At 42.6% G+C, this 22,470-nt stretch overlaps 1 protein-coding gene across 1 annotated transcript; it reads left to right on the forward strand.

The window, feature by feature from the left end:
* The first annotated feature begins 3,834 nt into the window (after window positions 1–3,834).
* LOC123372997 lies at window positions 3,835–5,469 on the forward strand. Its single transcript, XM_045021731.1, has one exon. The coding sequence runs from the start codon at window positions 3,889–3,891 to the stop codon at window positions 5,356–5,358; it is 1,470 nt and encodes a 489-aa protein (XP_044877666.1). The 5' UTR covers window positions 3,835–3,888; the 3' UTR covers window positions 5,359–5,469.
* The last annotated feature ends 17,001 nt before the right edge of the window (window positions 5,470–22,470 follow it).

Below are 22,470 nucleotides of genomic sequence, written 5' to 3' on the forward strand. Positions count from 1 at the left end.
CTGCCTGTGTCTGTTTTAAAACTAAAGTCTTGGGATCCTGTAACCCAGGGGAAAAGCCCCGAGCCGGTACTTAGTGCTGTGAACTCCAGGTGAGAGAGAGGGAGGTTTGGAGGGGGAAATCAAATACATCAAGAGGGGAGAATGCGAAAGGTCTGCAACAGGGCAGGCTGAGACTTTTATCTCCCCCCCCCCTGCAAGAGGGGAAACTGAGGCACTGAGTGATCAAATTCCCCTCTCCAAATTATTTGCAAAGGAGGAGGACAGGGGCTCCTATCCAAACCTGTTCCCTTCCCATCAACTCTGCTTTCCCTGCTGCAAGACCGCTGTAGGGGCTGAATATTTCCATTAAACCATGGCTCCTTCATTTGCCCTGCAACAATGAAATAGACCGGCTTGGGGGGGAATAGCCCCCCCCCAAAGCTTTGTGGATATTAAGGTTTGGGGGGGGTATGATAATATTCTAGATCAATCAAATGCCCAGCTCAGCTTTCTAGCCATCCAGCAGCTTTAGGGCAGGGAAGGTAGGTGCTCTTGGTGCAGAGTGGTCACAAAACAGGGGTGAATTTAGCGGGGGGTTGAGGGGTCCGCTTGAAATCCCACCCGATGCAGCCACACAGAATCATTGGCAGCGCTGGGAGAGGCCAGGAGTGGAAGCAGGTGGCCTGGGGGTGGGGGGACATTTGCCCTCAGTCCTGGGCTCTGGGATGGACTAGGCTGGGTGGTGGGTTCAGTCTAGTCTTCCAGCCTGTTGCTCTCACTGGGGTTTGTGGTTTTCATCTGGCTCCACTGAAAAGACCAAACAAGCCCAGTAGAAAAGGGGAGTGAGAGAGGCAGGAAGGAGTTTGTAAGGGATTTAAGTGACCCATCAGCGAAAGAGTAAAACCAGAGTTTGACTGGGTTTCCCCCCAGTCACCACTCCTGCAAACACTGGGCAAGGGGCAGCTCCATCCCCCACTGAGGCTATGGTGAGGGGCAACAGGGGAGGAAGGAAGCCACATGGCAGTCCCTTCCCCCCAACACCACCCTCCAGCCCCCAAACTCTGTCCCAAAGCCTACACCCACCCCTCCGCACTCCCTCCCAGAGCCTGCACCCCTCCACCCTTCCTGCACCCCACCCCATGCCCCAGCCCGGTGTCACGAAGTGTGGGGGAGTTAGGCCCTGCACCCCCAAACTCCCTGCCGATTCACCAGGACTCTCAGCCAGCCAGTAAAGCAGAAGGTTTATTTAGACGACAGGAACACAGTCCAACACAGGTCTTGCAGGCACAGATAACCGGATCCCCCCGGTTAGGTCCATTTTGGGGCCTTACAGCCCCCCCCCTCGGGGATCAGAGCCCTTTCTCCCTGCTTCCCCTCTATCCCCAGCCAACTCCCGTCTGCCTAACACCCTCCGACCCCTCCTCTCTCCTCCGCTTCTTTCCCGGGCCAGGAGGTCACCTGACTCCTTTGTCTCCAGCACCTTTAGATGCACCTTTGCAGGGAGGGGCCCGGCCATCTGTTGCTAGGCGACAGAACGTCAGGCATTTGGTTGCATGGCCTTTTGCTGCTAGAAACTTAGGATCTGTACCCAACCCCCAGTAAGACCAGTCCCACTTCGTCACACCCGGAGCCTGCACCCAGCACCCAAACTCTGTCCCACTCAGCTCTGGGCAAAGCTCCTTGGTCTGGCTCCCAGCCCCTCTCCAAGATTTGCAGCTGTCTGGAGGTGCTGCCTTCCACACCTTCCTCATTCACACCTCATTCAGTCAATGGGGCAATTGATTACAAAGTGGAGGGAAGATCTTATTCTACTTCTAGCAAAAAGACATTTTTCTTTTACCTTTATGCTACCTTAGGGGCCTGCTATAACATATTACTAAGGTTCAGTACAAAGTCATGTAAAAGTTATACAAAAATGCATAATGCAGAGATTTATCTACAACTGCATTGATTGACTGCTGTGTGCAGTAATATAGTGACCCCATGGTCTTTGAATGAGGCTTTATACTCGGGGGGGGGGTGCGGTGGCAAGTTGGGGGCAAGCAGGGGGGCAAGCGGCAGGTGGGCAAAGAGGCGAGCACTGAGCCAGCAGGGGTTCTAGGGGCAGGCATGGGGGTTTCTGGCAGGGGAGGGAGAAAGTGAAAGGTGGCGAGTGGTGGGTGGGGGACTGACTAGGAGGGACGCAGCAAGTCAGTGGGGTGAGGAGGGGTGTGATGGTGGGGCTGAGCGGGGAGGGGGCGAGTCCTATTTTACTGCTGTGATCTGGTCACCCTGTGTGTGCCAGGTTTCAGAGTAGCAGCCATGTTAGTCTGTATCCGCAAAAAGAACAGGAGTAATTGTGGCACCTTGGAGACTAACACATTTATTTCAACATAAGCTTTCATGGGCTACTGCCCACTTCTTCAGATGCATAGAATGGAATACTTCTTTTTGCCTATGTGTGCCGTTTCTCCCCCCCTCTCCAAACCTTCCTCTTTGGCCCATAGCTGTTTCAACGGGGTGGCGCTGAGGAAGGAGGGTTTGTTTCTGCGGGGTGGGCGGCGCTGGGGGGGGGCAGTGTTTCCACGGGGTCGGGCGGTGCTGGGGGGAAGCAGGGGGCATAAAATAGACATTATTGAATAAAATCAGTTGTACAACTATCAAAACAAATTATTTTCCTAATATGAAAGTGAAAATCTATAATTAATATTCCTTTAGAATGTGGTGACTTCTATCAATATGGGCAAGAGATCAAGAGATATTGGTAGAAAGTACCCAAGTGGAAGTAAGAAAAGAGCCATATACAAGGCAAAGGCAGTTGAAAGACAGAAGCAAAAGGATGCTTTAAGCAAGTATTTTAGCAGACCTGATTCTACTGTTGAGCCAGAAGAGCTCAGTGAAGACGCAGATATGGTTGAAAATTCTCCAGTAGAACATACAACACAGACAGAGAACGACAGCAGTGACAAAGAATTTGAAGAGCCAAATCAGTCTGAAGAAGACACTCAAGCCAGTCACGGTGAAGAGAAGACTACAAAAAGGGCTGTAACTGATGCTGAAGGTACTGAGGGTCAAGAATGCTTTTCTGATAATAAAGATGTGAGTGGTTTAGATCCAGAGCAGAAAGGCAACTTCAACTCTGCTGACCAGATGGAAATATCTGATGATCCTGCAACTTGGCCAGAATACATTAGCCAGCGTATCAGGGAGTATTTAGTAAAACAAGGGCCGCCTAAAATTATTGTAGAAGATTTCCCTAAAAATAAGATTGGGAAACACTTTTCAAAGTTTCACTGCAAAAGGAAACTTTCAAATGGTGAAATTGTACCTCGTCCATGGGTGATATACTCAGTGTCAGCTGACAAGATCTTTTGTTATTACTGTAAGATTTTGTGCAATAATGTGACAAGTTCATTAGCATCTAATGGTTTTAATGACTGGTCTAATATTCATACAAGATTGTCCGAGCACGAAAACTCAAAAGGACATTTACAAGCTATGCTTAGTTGCTGCGACCTTCAGCAAAGGTTATCTGCTGAAAAAACCATTGACTCAATACAACAAAAACTTATTGACAAAGAAGCAAAACTCTGGTATCAAGTTTTTGAGAGACTAGTTGCTGTCGTTCAGTTGCTAGCAGAACGAAACTTATCATTTCGTGGGTCTGATGAACGGCTGGGAACATCACACAATGGAAATTTTCTTGGAGTTATTGAATTACTGGGAAAGTTTGACCCAGTGATACAGGAACATTTACGAAGAATCAAGAACGAAGAAATACATGACCATTATTTAGGAAAAAACATTCAAAATGAACTTATTAGCATTGTAGGGAATGCTGTTAAACGTGAAATAATAGCTTGAATTAAGGCTGCTAAATATTTTACTATTATACTCGACTGCACTTCTGACATTAGTCACCAAGAACAAATGTCATTGACAATTAGATATGTGGCTGATGGTGTATCACCAAGTATTCCAGCAGGAGTATATGAACATTTCATTAAGTTCATAGTAGTAGAAAGCAGCACAGGTGAATATTTGTACAATATCCTTTTAAGTGAACTCAAAGACCTGGGATTGGACGTTGCAAATATCCGTGGGCAAGGCTATGACAACGGTGCAAATATGAAGGGAAACATATCAGGTGTACAAGCACGACTTTTGAAAACAAACCCAAGAGCTTTTTTTACACCATGTGCATGTCACAACTATAATCTCATTTTGGGAGACATGGCCAAAACATGTCCAGATGCGATGAGTTTCTTTGGAGCCTTGCAGTGTATTTATGCCCTTTTTTCTGCATCTACTAAAAGATGGACTATTTTTAGAAAACATGTTACTGGCCTTTCGGTAAAGCCTCTTTGCGAAACACGATGGGAATGTAGAATGCAAAGTGTCAAAGCTCTGCGGTACCAAGCAGGGGAGTTTTATGATGCACTTGTAGAGGTAGAAGAAACAACTGATGATTCTCAAGCAAAACATGAAGCTAAATCGCTGGCTTTTCAAATAAGGGATTATAAGTTTTTGGTTTCGCTAGTTTTCTGGCATGATTTACTTTTTCAAGTGAATTTTGTGAGCAAAGAGCTGCAGAGTGATACAATGGATATTTCTGCAGGAATTTCTTCATTTGAAAAGCTTTGTAACTGGTTAAAAATGTACAGAGAGAAGGGTTTTCAAGAAGTGTTAACTGGTGCCAATGAACTTGCCAAAGATCTAGATGTGACTCCAGTATTCCAGACTAAACGTTTGCACAAACGAAAAAAACAGTTTGAGTACGAGTCTGCAGACGAGCCTTTTTCTGATCCAAAAGAAGCTTACAGAGTGCAGTGCTTCAATCAAGTGTTAGACAAAGCTTTACAGTCACTTGAACCAAGGTTTGAACAGTTACAAAAGCATGAGAGTTTATTTGGATTTTTATGCAAATTCAAAAATCTTCCCAAGGACACCATACGAAAAGCTGCTGCAGATCTGGAACTTGCATTGACAGATGTGAAACTAGTGCAGGAAAACGAACAAGTTTCAACTGTAAAATCAGTTGACATAAATGGCTACATGCTTTGTGAAGAACTGGAAGCATTAAAGCCAATTATTTCATCTGATTGTACAAACCCCCTAAAAATCCTTCAATTTCTTACATATAATAACCGATCAACAGGATTCCCAAATTTATTTATAGCAATTCGAATCTTCCTGACTATTCCAGTAACTGTAGCCTCAGGAGAGAGGAGTTTCTCGAAGCTAAATCTAATTAAAACATATCTGCGATCAACAATGCAGGAAGACCGATTAAACAATTTGGCAATCATGTCAATTGAATGCGAAGTAATGAAGAGCTTAGAGTTAGGCAATTTACTGAAAGATTTTGTCAGACAAAAAGCGAGGAAGATAAAGTTTTAAAAACATAGGTGAGGTGTACGATAAATATTGATATTTATAATATATGATGTAATGTATGTAATATATAATTTTGTTATTATGTATATAGTCATGGAAAGTAAATAATACATGGAAGAAATGAAAGGGGTTTTTTTTTGTGTTTTTTTTTTTTTTTTTTAGTCATCCCTGCCGGGGCCCCGTCAAAACTATTCGAATTGGGCCCCGCACTTCCTAAAGCCGGCCCTGTGTCCAGGAGAGGCTGGGCATTTCAGAACACATTTTTGGGAAAAGCCAGGCTTGGGAATTTGTTGGGGTCACCCTGCGAGTAGTAACCAAGGCGGGTGGAAGCCAGGGTGGGGCTGTAGGGCTGCTGGAGTCAGGCTGTCTAGCACACAGACACTCAGGGCGTTACCTGCATGCTGGCAGGCTTGGGTGGTGCGTCAACTGCCCTTGAGGGAGGCTAGCTGCCCACCCCCTTCTGCGCCTCTTGCTAACCAGAACCCTAAGTCATGTCCCCCCACCCCCGACTGCAGCCAGAGAAGCCCTGGCCAAACCATCCCAACCCTGGGCCTCACTGGCTGGCCCGCCCCAGCCACACCAGTTGGCCCGCCCTAGCTATGCCAGCTGGCCTGACCCCCAGTCTGGCGGCTGGCCTGACCCAGCCACACTGGCCAACCTAAACTGACCCCTGGTCTGAGGTGGCTCTGGCTGCCGGCTGAGTCCTATCTCCAGGCTTTTGGCCAAGCTGAGCTGCTGCTGGCTTTGGGGTGGGGATGGGTGCTCGGGACCGAATATGGGCAGGGCCATGGCCTGGCTTAGCCTCCCCTGGCCTTTGATACCCACTGCCCATGCTGGCAGGCTCCTTGTGAGCGGCCCAGCTTGGGAGCTACAACAGCAAAGCATTTTGAGGCGATCCAGCCCCCTCACTGATTCGGATTGCACTCCAGAATGAGACATTCAGTTTTCATGGATTCCAAGGCCACATTGTGATCATCTAGTCCAATCTCCTGTATAATACAGGCCACAGAACATCCTCAAAATAATTCTCAGACCATACCTTTTAGATAAAAACCCTATCTTGATTAAAAAAGATTCAGCAATAGAGAATCCACCACAAGCCTTGATAGATTGTTGCAATGGTTAATTAATCTCACTTGTAAGAATTTATACCTTATTTCCAGTCTGAATTCATCTAGGTTCAACTTCCAGCCATTGGATTGTGTTATACCTTTATCTGCCCATTCTTAATACTTGTTCCCCATGTAGATACTTACAGACTGTAATCAAGCCACCCCTTAACCTTCTCTTTGTTAGACTCAAAGAGTTCAATCTCTTTATCTTATCACTATATGGCATGTTTTCTAATCCTTTAGTCAGTCTCATGGCTCTTCTCTGACCCCTCTCCAATTTTTCAACATCCTTCTTGAATTATGGCACCAGAAATGGACACAGTATTGCAGCAGCAGTTACACCCGTGGCAAATACAGATATAAAATAACTTCTCTACTCCTACTTGAGATTCCTCTGGTTATGCATTTAAGAATTGCAATAGCTCTTTTGGCTACAACAGCATGCTGGGAGTTCATGTTCATCTGAGTATTCACCATGACACATCAAATCTTTGTCGAAGTCACTGCTTCCCAGGATAGAGTTACCCCATCCTGTAAGGATGGCCTACATTGTTTGTTCCTAGATATATACATTTATATTTAGCCATATTAAAATTAAGATTATTTGCTTGCTCCCAGTTTATCAAGTAATCCAGATTGCTCTGAATCAGTGACCTGTCTGCTTCATTATTTGCCACTCTCCCAAGTTTTGTGTTATCTGCCAACTTTATCAGTGATTATTTTATCTTTTCTTTCAGGTCATTGATAAAAGAGTTAAATAGTGCAGGGCCAAGAATCAATCCCTGAAGAACCGCACTGGAAACACCCCCACTTGATGACGATTCTCCTTTTACAACTACATTCTGAGACCTATCAGCCAGTTTTTAATCCGTGTTATGTATGCCATGTTATGGCTATGTTATTCTAGTTATAGAAGCAAATTGTTCTGCAGTATTAAGTCAAATACCTTAGAGAAATCTAAATATATTACAGGATCTATTTTCCATAAACCCATGTTGACTGTCATGAATTACATAATCTTCCTTTAGTTCTTTATTAATGGAGTCCTATATCAGCTGCTCCATTATCTTACCCAGGATAGATGTCAGTTTTAACTATTTGTTTAATGTAAAATATTAATAACTAAATTACTGTAATTCCTATTTATCATTTCTTTAACTGCTCCTTTGAATATCTAAGTGCACTTTAAAAACACTATGAAGTTTACAGATAATTTGCATACAGAAAAAGGGACTCCTCTTTATAAAGCTTAAATTATCCAATCAGGGAACTGAAACAATACCATGTGATTTTGGTGACCAGTCATGCATCATAAATAATGAATACCCATATCGACAAGCCTTAACCAGAGTCTAGCATTTCTCCACACAATCTTTTTGTCAAACAATTGCGAGTGATGAACAAATAGTAGAAATCACCTCTTGTTTGTGGGTAGTTTGTCAACATAAGAACGGGCAACCTGCATAAGGTAAATCATTCAGAATGAATAATAATTCCACCAACTCTACTAATGGCCTGATGCTTTCAACATAATATGCAAGTATCTTGCAGTTGTGAAATATTTGTATCAGTGAATGTATTCCCTATTCAAGACTGTTGCAAGTGATAGCATCACCTCTTCTATTATTACACTACAATGGCTGCACTGCCACATACCCCTGAAGAAGAGTTCTGTGTAAGCTTGTCTCTCTCACCAACAGAAGTTGGTCCAATAAAAGATATTACTGTACCTCCCCCACCTTGTTTCTCACACACCTCTCTTCACTGACTACCATAATTCTTTCTCCGCTGTTTAGCACAACAATAAAGCCTCTTTACAAAGGTTTGCAACCACGTTGGGGCTTTGCATGTGATAAAATGACATCAGAAAGGGGAACAAGAGGTGGTCAAAATCCTCTGCTCACCTCTCACTTTTCTTTTCTTAATCAAAATTACCTAATGTGTGTAAAGGAAATGCAAATAACCCTCTTATCCTTGGAATACATGTTGGAAGAGACATGCCCAACTTTTGTAAATGAGTCAGACCTTAGGGCATTTTAAAGGAAAATGTTATGCGGCCATTCAGCATTCTCAATAGAAAAAGCAAATCGTTTCTTGAAATGCTAAGAGCACTACTTTTGATTCTGCTCTCATTATAACAAGCATTCCTGTGATGATGTGACACATCTATTGATGTTAACATTGTAAGGTATGCTCGTTTGCATGTCAAGTACCCAGTTAATTACAGTAAACATTACATCTCTGGTAGAACTTGTAAGAATTTACACAACGAAGTAACAAAAAGTAGGGGATTGCAATGTCATACTGCAGCTGATTCATTCAGTTGGGTTTCTGATTTCCCTTGGACTATGGCAGTCCATCATTTAGATTTCGTACTGCAGTAAAGTTATAGGAGTACTGACTTTTGTGAAACGCTTGTTTATCTCTAGTCTATTTTATAAGATAATTTTGGCTAATGTCAGTAATGGGAGGATCCCAAATTCTTCTGGACTATGAAGATTCAATCTATTTAAAAAAAACACTAGCTCTAGTCTTGAGCTTTCATCAGTTGCTACCGTCCTGTTTCTTCCTTTGTCATGGCTCACAATAGCATTTTAATTCCATGGTCAACATCCTTGTTGCTACTTTGTTCTTCTAATGAAAATAATCTTCTTTCATTGTCCTTTAAATACTGTACTTTTGGCACTAGTAATATGCAAATGCTCAGCTGTGGATTATTACACTTCTCTTTTTGTTGGCAGTTTTCCTGAGAAATGGATTCTATATATGGCCTTTGTTGCTACAGCCGTTTCCAATTTTTCTTTTCATGCATAGCAATTTGGGGAAGGCTGCCATACTCCTGTATGTGAAAGTAATCATGCCAGGCTTTTGTTTCAGCAAGAGACCCTGCCTGTGTCTCCTTTTTACTGCTCTGGATGATGAATCCTTGTGTTTGCTTGCCAACTGCTGCTGCAGCATTTTCATCAGTTATATAGATCTGTTGATGGTGCTATGCACAAGTAGTAAATTGAGAAGGAGCTAATGCCCCTCAAATTTAAGGGGCTCATTCTCCCATCAGTATAAGGGCTTGCCTACACATGGAGTTATCCCTAATTAACTATCTCTGATTATCTCCATGCATTGACACTCTTACTCCAAACCCCAGAGTTAAACTAAAGCAGGAACAAAGCGCTGTTATTTCAGAATAAGAGTATCCACACATGGAATTAATCAGGGATAACTCCATGTGTAGTCCGGCCCTTATACTGATGTCCCATTCTTAAGGTTGGTGCTCCCAGCACAATCATCTTGGGTACTGGATGTTTCATAGAATCCTAGAATCATAGGACTGGAAGGGACCTTGAGAGGTCTTCTAGTCCAGTCCCCAGCAGCTTCATGCTTCAATCTAGCCCTGTGTGTTTGATCCTTACAGAGAGGGCAAAGGGAAATTAAAGACCTTTTAGAATTCTTACCAATTATGGTAATAGTGATATTTAGCATTGATGTGGTCTTGTTGTTATTTACATCTTCAGATTTTATGAACATTAACTCATTAATCATCAGAACATTTCTATGCAGCAGGTAATAAATAAGTGGCCACAAAGGGCTTCATCATTGTTATAATTATGTCATCCATCAAGCATATATTCCATATCTGGGTGAGACTTCTTTGTCTCTGCTTTAATTTCTGTATCTGATTGTCAAGCAGACAGTATTTTGTTTCTTTCCCTCTGTCTTTTACCTGAGTTTATATAAAATGTCACTGAGGGTTTGGAGATTTTTTTTTTTAAGAGAGTGAGATCAAGATCCCATCTCATCTGACTCAAAATTCCTCTGGTGAACCTCATGCTTAAAGATTACTCTTTCTCTATTGTCACATTATTGGACTGAGTAAAAGGCTCAGGGCCAAGTTCAACTCTCAGTGACAACAATGTAAATCTTGACTAACTTCACCAAAGCCAATGGTATTAGTGTGGATTTATACTGTTGTAAATGAGATCAGAATTTGGCCTGGAAGTTTTGTGGTCAATGCCTGAAGTAGGAAGCTTCTTAACTTCAGGTTTGTTTAAGTAGCTACCCCAGAATTCTTTTCAGAAGAGCACAAAAATCCAGTTCAGACATTTGCTATTTCTCTTTTAAATCACCAAATCTCCATTAAATTCTTGGAATGCATGAGGGGCAACTTTTTTTCCCCAGAAAGTAGAGGCAGTAACCCAGGGGACATTTTAGACTTGATTCTGACAAACAGAGAGGAATTGGTAATGAATCTGAAGGCGAGAGGCAATTTGGGTGACAGTGATCATGAAATGATAGATTTCCTGATTCTAAGGAAAGGAAAGAGTGAGAGCAGCAGAATACAGATAATGGACTCCAAAAAAGGAGACTCTAACAAACTGATAGGTAAAGTTCCATGGGAAGATAATCTAAGGGAAAAAGGAGTTCAGGAAAGCTGGCAGTTCCTCAGGGAGACAATAATAGAGGCACAACTGCAAACTATTCTGATTCAAAGGAAGAATAGTAAGAGGGCAAAATGGCTCCATCAGGAGTTCTTTAATGACCTGAAAATCAAAAAGGAATCCTACAAAAAGTGGAAACGTGGTCAAATTGATAAGGAAGAGTACAAAAGAACAGCACAAATATGTTGGGACAAAATCAGAAAGGTTGACACAAAATAAGTTACACCTGGCAGGGGACATAAAAGGCAATACGAAGAGGTTCTTTGAATATACTAGGAGCCAAAGAAAGATGAAGGAAAGTGTAGGTCCTCTAGTTAGTGGGGAAGGAGAACTAATAACTGATGACATCAAGAAGGCTATTTGGCCTCAGTCTTCTCTAAAAGTGTTATTGATGATCAGATACGCAACACAATATTGACAATCAAGGGGAAGGAATGCTAGCCAAAATAGGGAAAGAACAGGTTAAAAAATATTTAGATAAGTTAGATGCATTCAAGTCAGCAGGGCCTGATGACATTCACCAAGGCTACTTAAGGATCTAGATGAAGCAATCTTGGAGCTATTAGCAGTTATCTTTGAGAACTCCTGGAGGATGAGAGAGGTGCCAGAAGACTGGAGAAGGGCAAACATAGTACCTATCTTTAAAAACAGGAACAAGGAAAAACCAAGGAATTATAGACCATTTCAATACCTGGAACGAGACTGGAGCAAATTATTAAACAATTAATTTGTAAGCATCTGGAGGATAACAGGATTATAAGGAAGAGTCAGCATAGATTTTTCAAATACAAATCATGCCAAACCTAACTTCATTTCCTTCTTGAATAGGATTACTGACCTAGTGGATATGGAGGAAGCAGTAGACATGATATACTTGACTTGAATAATGGACAGTATGCTGATAAAAATTGCAGATGACACCAAGTTGGGAGGGGTTACAAGCACTTTGGAGGACAGGTTTAATATTCAAAATGACCTTGACAAATTGGAGAATTGGTCTGAATTCAACAAGATGAAATTCAATAAAGTGCAAAGTACTTAAGAAGGAAAAATCAAATACACAGCTATAAAATTTATTTGGGCATAAGCTTTTGTGGGCTAAAACCCACTTCATCAGATGCATGGAGTGGAACATACAGTAGGGAGGTATAAATACACAGCATATGAAAAGATGGGAGTTGCCTTACCAAATGGGGGGATCAGTGCTAACAAGCCAATGCAAGTGGGCTATTCTCAACAGTTGACAAGAAGGGGTGGAAATCACTTTTGTAGTGCTAATGAAGCCAATGTAAACAAGGTGGCCCATTTCAAACAGTTGACAAGAAGGTGTGAGTCTCCGCAGGGGGAAATTAGTTTTTGTAGTGACCCATCCACTCCCAGTCTTTATTCGGACCTAATTTGATGGTGTCCACTTTGCAAATTAATTCCACAAGCTGCTCAGGCTGTCTTTGTTAGTATGCCACACTTTGTGTAAAAGGAGGTTACCACATTCAATCGATAGTCCTATTCATTTTGGGAGGCAATGCAAAAAATAATTAGGGTTAACGCTTTTAAAGAAGGCAGATCCAGGATTTGAAGTGATTCCTCCTCAAAACTTGCATCTCCCCAGCACACACTTCTCTCACACACCTGAGCCCTCATGCAGTCTCCATCACTTTCCAAGTATCACACCACATTGCCTTCTTCCTGAACACCTGTCAGGCCACTGAACCCGCATGAACACATATGGGCCAATCTGCCCACCACCCACAGAGTTTCTGCTTCCTCATACACCCAATTTCTGTTCTCTAGAGAACCTGAAGGAGTTCCTGCACCCATGTCAGCTTCTGCTCTATGCACTCCTCACCCGGCTTCTGCTCACTCTCCCTTGCTTAACCACTGAACCTCCCTGCTTCATCTGCTCCTGGGCCTGGTGAATGAGCTGCTCAGGCTGTCTTTGTGCAGGGCAGCAGGAGCTGTCTCCATTCTCCTGCAAAGCTGGAGAAGGTGACTAGAGGAGGAAGTAGCATCCACTGTTGCAGTTGTAGACCCTGGTGAGTGGGTACCTGCTGCCTCCGTAATCTCATCAGTCATGAGACTGATCCTGAGGGTGCCATGAGCAGCTGCACCATTTGCACAGCCCAGGACTTGCTCTGGGTTAGACAGCAGTTAATGTGATCTTAGACTGCCACAACATTGAGGAGTATCAGTGTGTGTTTAGGGTGGAGCAGAAGTTAGTGAAGCCGGTGACGGGAAAGGAGATTCAGTCTTAATATTACACTTTGTATATGTGTAACAATTGCCTCAATGACATTTTCTTTTCATGATGGATGCTGGCAACAACATTTAAACTGCAGTAAAGACAAAAGCATGCAGAGGAATGCAACAAATGTGCTGACGGATGCTATGTGTGACAGAGTCAGCACAAAGTGCACAGTGTGTCACATGTTTCAGGAGGGTGGAACTTTGTGCCATGGGCAACACAGTGGAATGAGCTGAATGTGTAGATATTGTTTTCATTGTCATGGTTTGCAGATAACGAGGATAACTCTCAATCCTGTTTCTTTTGTGAAACCTTACAAACAGGAAGTATCCTGACTGACACTAGTGGCTCCACTCCTATTGCTGAACCTAAAATGGTATTTTGCATTTCCTATTCTCTCAGCATACAAGATTCCAATCCAGAATCTGTTCATACGTTTTTCATAAACCCCCACACAAAACCCATTAGACCATTTCCTATATTTACAGATATTTTGGATAAATATTGAAACTCAACTGGTTTGGATGGTTTCATTTCCTCCTGTTATGGTTCAGTCTCCAGATTCTAAAAAAATGAAAATGTATTCATCCTTTTATCATAATATGTGAGCACTTGAGGGCCCTTTGTATTATTATGCAAGCCTGAGTTAACATCTGAGCTTCTTTCAGAACTCTCTCTACTATTGCAGTTGTATTCTGACACTCAGGAGTGCAGTGCAAATGGTTAGGAATAGGGCCAGTGTTTTCCGGCAATGAAAACAGAGTAATTTCAGATTTTCAAAGCTGTATTTTTCAGAATGTTCAGAGATGCATTATTGCAATACAGTATTTTTGTATGATATACTGAGGGCTAAAGCCAGCTGTGTGTGGGGCCAGGGCCGGCTTTAGGACGTGCGGGGCCCAATTTGAAAGAGCTGCCGCCAAAATGCCGCCGAAGACAGCGGCAGCAATAGTGGCGGCAATTCAGCAGCAGCTCAATCGGTTGCCGCTGTTTCCGGAGGCACTTCGGCAGAGGGTCCTTCCTCAGCAGCAGTTGTCTTCTGGGGCCTTATCTTGCGGGGCCCCTCTTTCGGACACTGCGGGGCCCCCTGAGGCGCGGGAATCGGGGGAATCGGCCTAAAGCCAGCCCTGTGAGGGGCGGGGGGACAGATGTTGGGCACTGAGGGCTAGAGCCAGCTGTGCAGGGGAGGTTGGGGACAGGCACTGCGAGCCTACAGCCAGCTGTATGCTGGGGAGAGGAGGCAGGAGCCAGCTGTGTTATTGTACATAGGAGGTGAGTGGGGGAGAGGTGCTTGGGATGCTGCCAAGAGCAGGTATGAGCACTATCCACTCTGTAGCATGGCAAGGGAGCCCAGCACCCCAATGCCAAGTGCCCTGTCTGCCCAAGGGAAGAGCTGCAGCCATTTTGCTGAGCCCAGGCCTCTGTGAGGAGGGGAGAAGTTGGCAGCAAGGCTCAACAGCAGCCAGCCCCCAGCCTGTGCTGTGGGGATGAGTCAGGTGGCTCCAGGAAGAAATCTGGGAGGGCGGAACCCTGTGAGCCCCACCCACCCTCTGATCAGCAGTTCCGGAAATGAAAAAAATGCGACAATTTCCAGAAAACACTGCCCCTAGTTATGAAGGAGGCTAAGAGAAGCCTGGGAAGAAATGGGACAATTTAGCTCTTTCAGAAAGTAGACTCTCTTGGAAATGCACAGCCCCTAACCTGCTCACATGCAATGGGACAGACAGAGGTACAGTGTAATTGTCACTTGTGAAAAGTTTAATTGGAGCTAGCAAAGGTGTCATAGGCCTCAGTGCATTATCAGCCAATGCGGTTGTGCTTAGTTGGGGACAAATTATTGGAATTAGCACTTTTCTGTTCATGAAGTTTCAGGTAAATTCTCTTGAATTAATCTTTTATCTTAAGAAATGTGGGCATCCATGTTTAACATAGAAGGGTCCCAGTCTTCCTTTTCTCCAGATAGTTAATAACTAGGGGTGTATGTTTAGCACAATATATAATAGAGCAATTAAGTCCCAGTTCACTGTGTTGAAAATTTTCTCCCTCAAGGCCATAGACCAGATCTTCAGGTGGCATAAGTCAACAGAGCTCCACTGAAGTGGTTGCACCCATGTATTGATTCCTGGATCTTCCCTTAGATCCCATCTAAATTATGGGTGTTATCTTAGATTCATTCTGATCCACAAGTATCTCTCCTGTTCCCAAAGAATGTTTAAGTTTATCCAAATAAAACATTGATTTTTCACATGCATCTTACACAGAAATTGTTTCTTTCTGGCCTTAAAGTTTTAATCAATTCTGACATGAGCTTTATTTCATAAACCATCTCTTATTTCTCCTCTGAGAAATCTATGTTAGCTTTGGACATCTGTCCCTTGTTCACCATTGGGAACACAGGGAGAAATGTCAATGAATTTTTCAGTAGTCTCTGCATTGCAGCTCCTGCCATCTGCGTCCCCTCTCCACCTAATTTATTATGGAAGTAAGCAGTTCTGTGCCATATCCCAAATTTAGGGTTAAGTCATACCCTGGCTAGCACACCAGTGACACAGCCTGTGCATCTTCTGCCACAGGGGTCTTGCTGGTCAGGATAGCATTCCACAGGGAGCACCTTGCGGTGCCTAACACTTTGCTGCTCCTCTGAAAGGCCAGAATATGAGCATCCTACCTCCGCCCACTATCACTTGCTGTTGATAGCAACATTTGTGGGAAAGAGGTCAGATCCTAATCCTCAGATGGGGAAATAAGCCAGACCCATCTACTGGTACACATGTGTTCGCAAGGGGTGAGACGTACCCTACATCCTCTTCAGGACATAACCCATTACGGTTGAATTTATTCTAATTATAGAAGGAATTAGTGTGTTCCAGGGCTTGTCCAATTACTTGTAACAGCTCATTGTTACTAGCTCTTCTCATAAACTTTTTGATTTCCTTCATTATCTCTTATTTCTCCATGGGAGAAATAAGTGTCCCTTAGGTGACAGCATTTAGATGTAATAGTGATAAATTCTCTATAAAACCTATGACACACAAGGTGAATGTGATAGAAAAAGCAAGTCCCTAACCACTTACAGTGATTAAAGATTCCATGGCACTTTTCACAAGAATCGGAATGTTAATTCCAGTTTTCTGGCCAAATGCTAAATTGGTAAATTGTATTCTGCCAACTGTATTTTCATGTGGCTTCATATGCATGCAGTATTTTTTCCTCCATTTCCAGTCCTCTCGGAAAATGCATTTATAATGGTTGCTTGGCCGCATCCCAGAGATGGTTGAATGGAGGTGGTTTGTGTAAAGTGATTATCCTTCTATGGGTGTAATCTGTGATCGTGTAAAGCACCCTGATGTTTGCAAAAGGGAAAAGGGACTACATGAATCAATTTTAAAAAACCTTAATTTCTATTATATTACCATTAAAGTGAGTATGCTAATAGACTTCTATTGTAAGAGACACAATGCACAATGGTCCACCAGGGAGATAAGTGTCTCCCACCTCCTGTCTGGAGAAGTTTGTCACAAGACGCACTACCTTTGAGTAACCTGCCTTTAACTACAAGGCCTAGAGAACAATTTTCAGCACAGCTCCTCATATTTACTGTGCACACATCTCATAGTGATTATGATGACCAGTCTGACACATGCTTTCAGTTTGGTGACCCCAGGGGATCCTTGTGCCTCTAAGTAACCCTGTGCTATATGCCAGTTGGCATCAAGAGGTCCTTGGATCACAATAACTCCTGTTGAGTTTAATGAGTATATATCTGAGGCAAGGATTTGGTCCATAGCCAAGACAAAAGTCAAAGAGAATCAGCAAAAATATGCAAGAGATATAAAGTAACAAAAGAAATTTACATGTGTGACGCATTAGATCACAGAAACCCCTTTGGGATCTGCCACCTGATGTGCCAAGACTACCTCTGCCCCTGCTTTTGCTGCCAGCTCGAGACCCCAGCACCCTGTCTTGCTGAGCCAGACACTCCCGTCTGCTCCAACACAGACTCAAGGTCTGAATTACTTGCCCCAAAGCTGCAGACATAACTGAAAGCAGCTTACAGAGGTGTTCTTGTCTTTAACACTCAGATGGTTAACTTCCAATGGGGTCTAAACCCAAATAAACTCTTGAATTGTTCGCCCTCTATAACACTGATAGAGAGAGATGCACAGCTGTTCCCCCCCCCCAGGTATTAATACATACTCTGGGTTAATTAATAAGTAAAAAGTTATTTTATTAAATACAGAAAGTAGGATTTAAGTGGTTCCAAGTAGTAACAGACAGAACAAAGTGAATTACCAAGTAAAATAAAATAAAACATGCAAATCTAAGTCTAATACAGTAATACAATTGAGTACAGATAAAATCTCACCCTGAGAGATGTTTCAATAAGTCTCTTTCACAGACTGGATGCCTTCCTAGTCTGGGCACAGTCCTTTCCCCTGGTACAGCCCTTGTTCCAGCTCAGGTGGTAGCCAGGGGATTCCTCATGATGGCTGCTCCCCTTTGTTCTGTTCCACCCATTTATATATTTTTTGCACAAGGAAGGAATTCTTTGTCCCTCTCTGCGTTCCCAACCCTCCTTCTCAATGGAAAGACACCAGGTTAAAGATGAACTGCAGTTCAGGTGACATGATCACATGTCATTGTAAGACTTCATTACCCACTTGCCAGCACACACGTATACAGGGAGACTTACAGGTAAAACAGAGCCATCTGCAGTCAATTGTCCTGGTTCATGGGAGTCATTAAGATTTTAAACCACCATTAACAGCTCACACTTTGCATAATTACAGTAGCCCTCAGAGTTATACCTGCGTGTTTTTGTTTACTGATACCTTCAAAATTTCTCTTTGGTTACCATTTTTTCATTGCTTTCTGGGGTTTGCCTTTTTTCCTGATGTTTATGTCATAAGAACATTCCTCCTGTTTTCTCTCCAGGCATTATCTGTTTCACTGCATCAGATTATTTCCTCTCTGTTTCCCCATCTGCTTATTTTAGCGGCGTCTTCCTTCCATTCTGCTGTTTTTTATAGACTTCCTTCCTACACATGTCTTCCTCTGCCCTTCCTCCACAATTTTGTCTATTCTCTAACATGAACATTGTTGCTCTGAGCCTAGATCCAATAAGATTTATGAGAAAACTACCCTGAAGTCTAGTACTCCCTAATTCTTCATACTTGATCTGAAGTCTGCTACGACTTATGACATGAGTTTCAATGTCATCCAAGACCACTGGCTAACTCTTGCCTGGAGCTTGTGCCCTATGAAAAGATGTCTCCCATTCTGGTAGCAAACCATACAAGACTTGTAGATATAACTGTGCAAACATTATTCTTTCCACTTTTATACATAACTCACTGCCTATGATCTGCTGGGTTTTTTTCTCTATACATTCTTCTCCCTCGCTTTTAATTACTGAGCATCATCAGTGTAAATCAGGAGCAACTCCAATGAAGTAAATTGAGAAAAATAAGTGTAGGTGAAACAGAACCAGAACCCTATGGATGTTTTTATGAACATTTGCATTCTCCTAATTGATATGCCACTTGACAAGTTCGATCTCCCCAAGGAAAAATCCTGCACATTTTAACAGGAAACGATGACTTCTCTATATCTTTGTTGTAAACACATTATAGAATTTAACAAAGAATTTTATCCCTGCAATATAATTTTGTGGGACCTACAAAAAAGGAGACAATTCTCTTTCAATTCTATAGGCTTTACAATAATTTCTCTAGAACCCTATCACTTTCCTTCCTACTAAACTATACGAGATCCTGCCATTGATGTACAGTCAATAATGTTGTTTTCCTTTAAAAACAAAAACAAACAAACAAAAAATTTCATTTTAAGAAACAGGGCCTGAGCAAAACCCCATTGCAGTCAATGGAAAGACTCCCATGAGCACAAGTGCAGAAACAACAGACAATTGCAAGCAAATAAAAATCACCCTTCAAAAAGCCAGTGCCTATAAAGTACAACCTGGCTAGAAGTATCAGTGTCCTAGCTTTAAAATGTGATACTGTTATTACATCCACAGCTTAGTGTCTAACTTCTTCAGCAGCTATTATATGCTGTATATTATGCTTCTGTATTAACAATAATACCGAAAATGCAGCTGCATCTCAATGGGTCCAATGACATGATATTGGGCTCAAAGGAGCCTCAGACCACCTTGTATTCTAATGGGATTCTTCGCTTCTTTCAAAAAAGAAAATTAAACTAAACAAGAGTTGTCAGCTAGTCATTTATCTTACAAATCAAGACACAACAGTAGGAACAACAGTAGGAATTGGATGACTTAGGGGCCTGGTAATAGAGCCTGGCCCACGTTGGCAATGAGAGGTGAGTGAAAGTTGATGCTTGTGTGATTTCCTATATGTAATGAGTTTTGTGGTTTCACTCCAATTCCCAAAGGACAGGCATTCACATTACAAAACCCACCCACATCATTGTCTCCTTTAGACTCCACAGAGAGGCTGAGGACTGAATGGCTATAGACAGCAGATTACAAAGTGGTCCCGCCACATCAGGGCTGAGCTATTTTGGTTGAGGATTCAGAAGCTTCACTGCCACAATCCATTACTATAGCTGTTCTTTGGCTGCGTGCATGTAAGACTTCAGTCCCCAGGGCTGTCAATTTGGCACTTTTCATAAGCACTACAGTCACACAAAGTGGGTAGTGGCTGTGGTTGTTTTAAAGAATAGTTTAAGGACAGAGTTAGAGACTTTAATCTAATTTTCTGTCCTTCATTGGTTTATATGACACCCCAGTGCATTATATTAATTTAAATGGTTTATCTTAATATAGTTCAGTTTTATTATAAAAGAACTGGTATCTTTTCAGATTCAGCACTACAAAGTAAATCCTTCTCAGGTGCTAGCCAGTGCTTTTCAAAAGTTGTGAGCTGCCTCTCCCCGTGGCTTTGATCAGCACATACATCTATGCCATCAGGATCAATATTTGCGGAATGTGTTTGATATACTTGCCAAACTTCCTCTTTCCAGAAACTTTGTTCCAGATATCTTAGAAATGATCCAGTATGAATCTGAAACTTTTAAAAAGCTTGATGCCTTGCCAGATAAATCACAGGCACTACACACTATAAGCAAGAGAAGCACAGGAAAATGAGGACAATAAGAAACAAAACAATTAATAAGAAATATTGTATCATCTTCTACACAGCGGAGCAAGGGCCTAGTGGGGTCAGAGAGGGGTTAGGCTATAATGTCTCAACTCATTTTGTAAGCTTGTGATGGACGCCCAGTGCAGATACTCCATAGGGAATGGACCTGAATCAGATAGGCTGGATTGGTGAAGTATTTAAAAGAGGTGCTCTTTAAAGCAGCAGAGAAAGGGGTTTGGGGCTTTTATGACTTCTACAGTGGAGACCAATCCTCCCCTCCTCCGCTATTTGTTAGCTCCTCCCTAATCCTTATACAAGGGGTGGGTGGCAGGTTCCCAGCAGCAGGTTGGATGGGATCAGTATGGGTAAGGGGGAGCACTGATGGCAGCCCTCAAGTATATGGAAAGGATTATGGAATTACCTGCACTGTATAATTTTATCTACTGGATGCCCCCAGATATTTAAGAAAAAAGTTGCAACCTAATTAAAACCACACCCAGTGCCTCTTGTACTTCTGCTGGCATAGCTGGACAATGGAAACAACAATAAGAATCAAAACAATTAGTGAGGAATATCATAATGGACTTTCCTTACAGCTGGCATCTGAGGTCCCTAGTGCTGCTTTTTAATAGGTAGCATTCCATTTCTTACAAATGACAGTCAGCCAAAACCACAGCTCTATAAAGGAAATGGAAAAAGAAGAAAAAGGCATTTCACTTTTTACGTTTCTGGGAAAAGTTTGCAAATTACATGAACTCTCTCATTCTGAAAAACTATTGAGTGTACAGTTATAAGCATGTGATTCTTCATAGGTCATGATTAATTCTTTTCACTTTAGGCCTGCAGTTGTTTTACTTTATAATAATTATAAATCTAGGAGTATCCATTTGTCACTTTTGATTTGTGGAAAAATCAATTAGTAACTGCTCAATATTATATTTTTAATTTTAATTAATATTCAACAGCTGAATGACCAAACGTCTGACACATTTTTCCATGTATAAACTCTTATTTTTATGCAAAAACTACGAGGAGTCCTAGGGCTGGATGGTTGCATATATGCAAATAATGATGAAGACAGGACATTTAAACAGAACAATCTGGAACAAGCAGATTGCAGTCAAACAACATATATTCCAACCAAAGGCTGGAAGCTGAAGCCAGCCCTGGAGCCAGCCCTGAGGAGAGCTTCCAGAAGAGCGGGATGTCCCATCCCACCCCACACTGCCGGAGCTCAGAACCGATGGAGGCTCTTACAGTGCCAGAGACATGGAGGGACTGCCAGAGCTGCCAGGCACTGGGAAACACTGAGGAGCTGTTGGGGCTGCCACTAGCCGTTTACCCCAGTGAGATGAACAACGACCCCGGAACCCAGATACCCCCTGACTGGGAGTGTAGGCAGGAGCCCAGAGAAGCTGAATAGGGTTTGGCTGTGTTATTGACTGCAAGCCAGCCAGGGTGTTGCAGCCGGATTTCCCTGCTGACTCAGTGGCAGACCACTCTACCACTGTTAGGGCCCTGGACTGGAATACAGTGGAATCAGGTGGGCCTGCATCCCCCTGTTATGCCATCCCTGGGGGTGGAAGCCTCCCTACCTTTACGCCAAGAGGCCTGCATTGGTCTGTCACCTGTCCGAGCTCAGATACCAGATGGTTTTGCTGTCTTTCCCGCCAGAGAGCTGATCCCCCTAGACCGCTGTTTTCCTCTGCCTGACTGCAAGCCAGAACCATTAACTATTGGCTAATTTCCCCCTGAGCTGAGTCGCTCCAGAAGCACTGTAGCAAATGGGTGTTGTCTCCCTCCCTGATGGACAGGGAGAGATCCACGACCACCTTACAGAAATATTTTGGTAATCTTTTCAGTAATATTTTTGACAATTTAACTAACACACATCCACTTTTAGCAAAGAATGGAAAATGTTTACAGCATTGACAATCTTTTGTGACAATTTTCATTTTTGAAAAAATAAAGGATTTTTCAATTTTAAAATATTAGTTATAAAAATTTCAGCTGTCTCTCATCTCTAATGACTCTACATGGGGAGGCTATCCGATATGAAAGGATCTTTCATCTAACAGACAAGAACATAACAAAATCTAATGGCTGGAAGTTGAAGGCTGACCAATTTAAAACTGTAAATAAGGTGCAATTTTTAACTGCGAGGGTAACTAACTACTGGAACAATTTACCTGGGGATGTGG

Source organism: Mauremys mutica, chromosome 6, assembly GCF_020497125.1.
Source record: "Mauremys mutica isolate MM-2020 ecotype Southern chromosome 6, ASM2049712v1, whole genome shotgun sequence".
Taxonomy (NCBI): domain Eukaryota; kingdom Metazoa; phylum Chordata; order Testudines; family Geoemydidae; genus Mauremys; species Mauremys mutica.

Coding starts and splice junctions, on each gene's coding strand:
- LOC123372997 (XM_045021731.1), top strand. CDS start 3,889: ATGTCATTGACAATTAGATATGTGGCTGATGGTGTATCACCAAGTATT.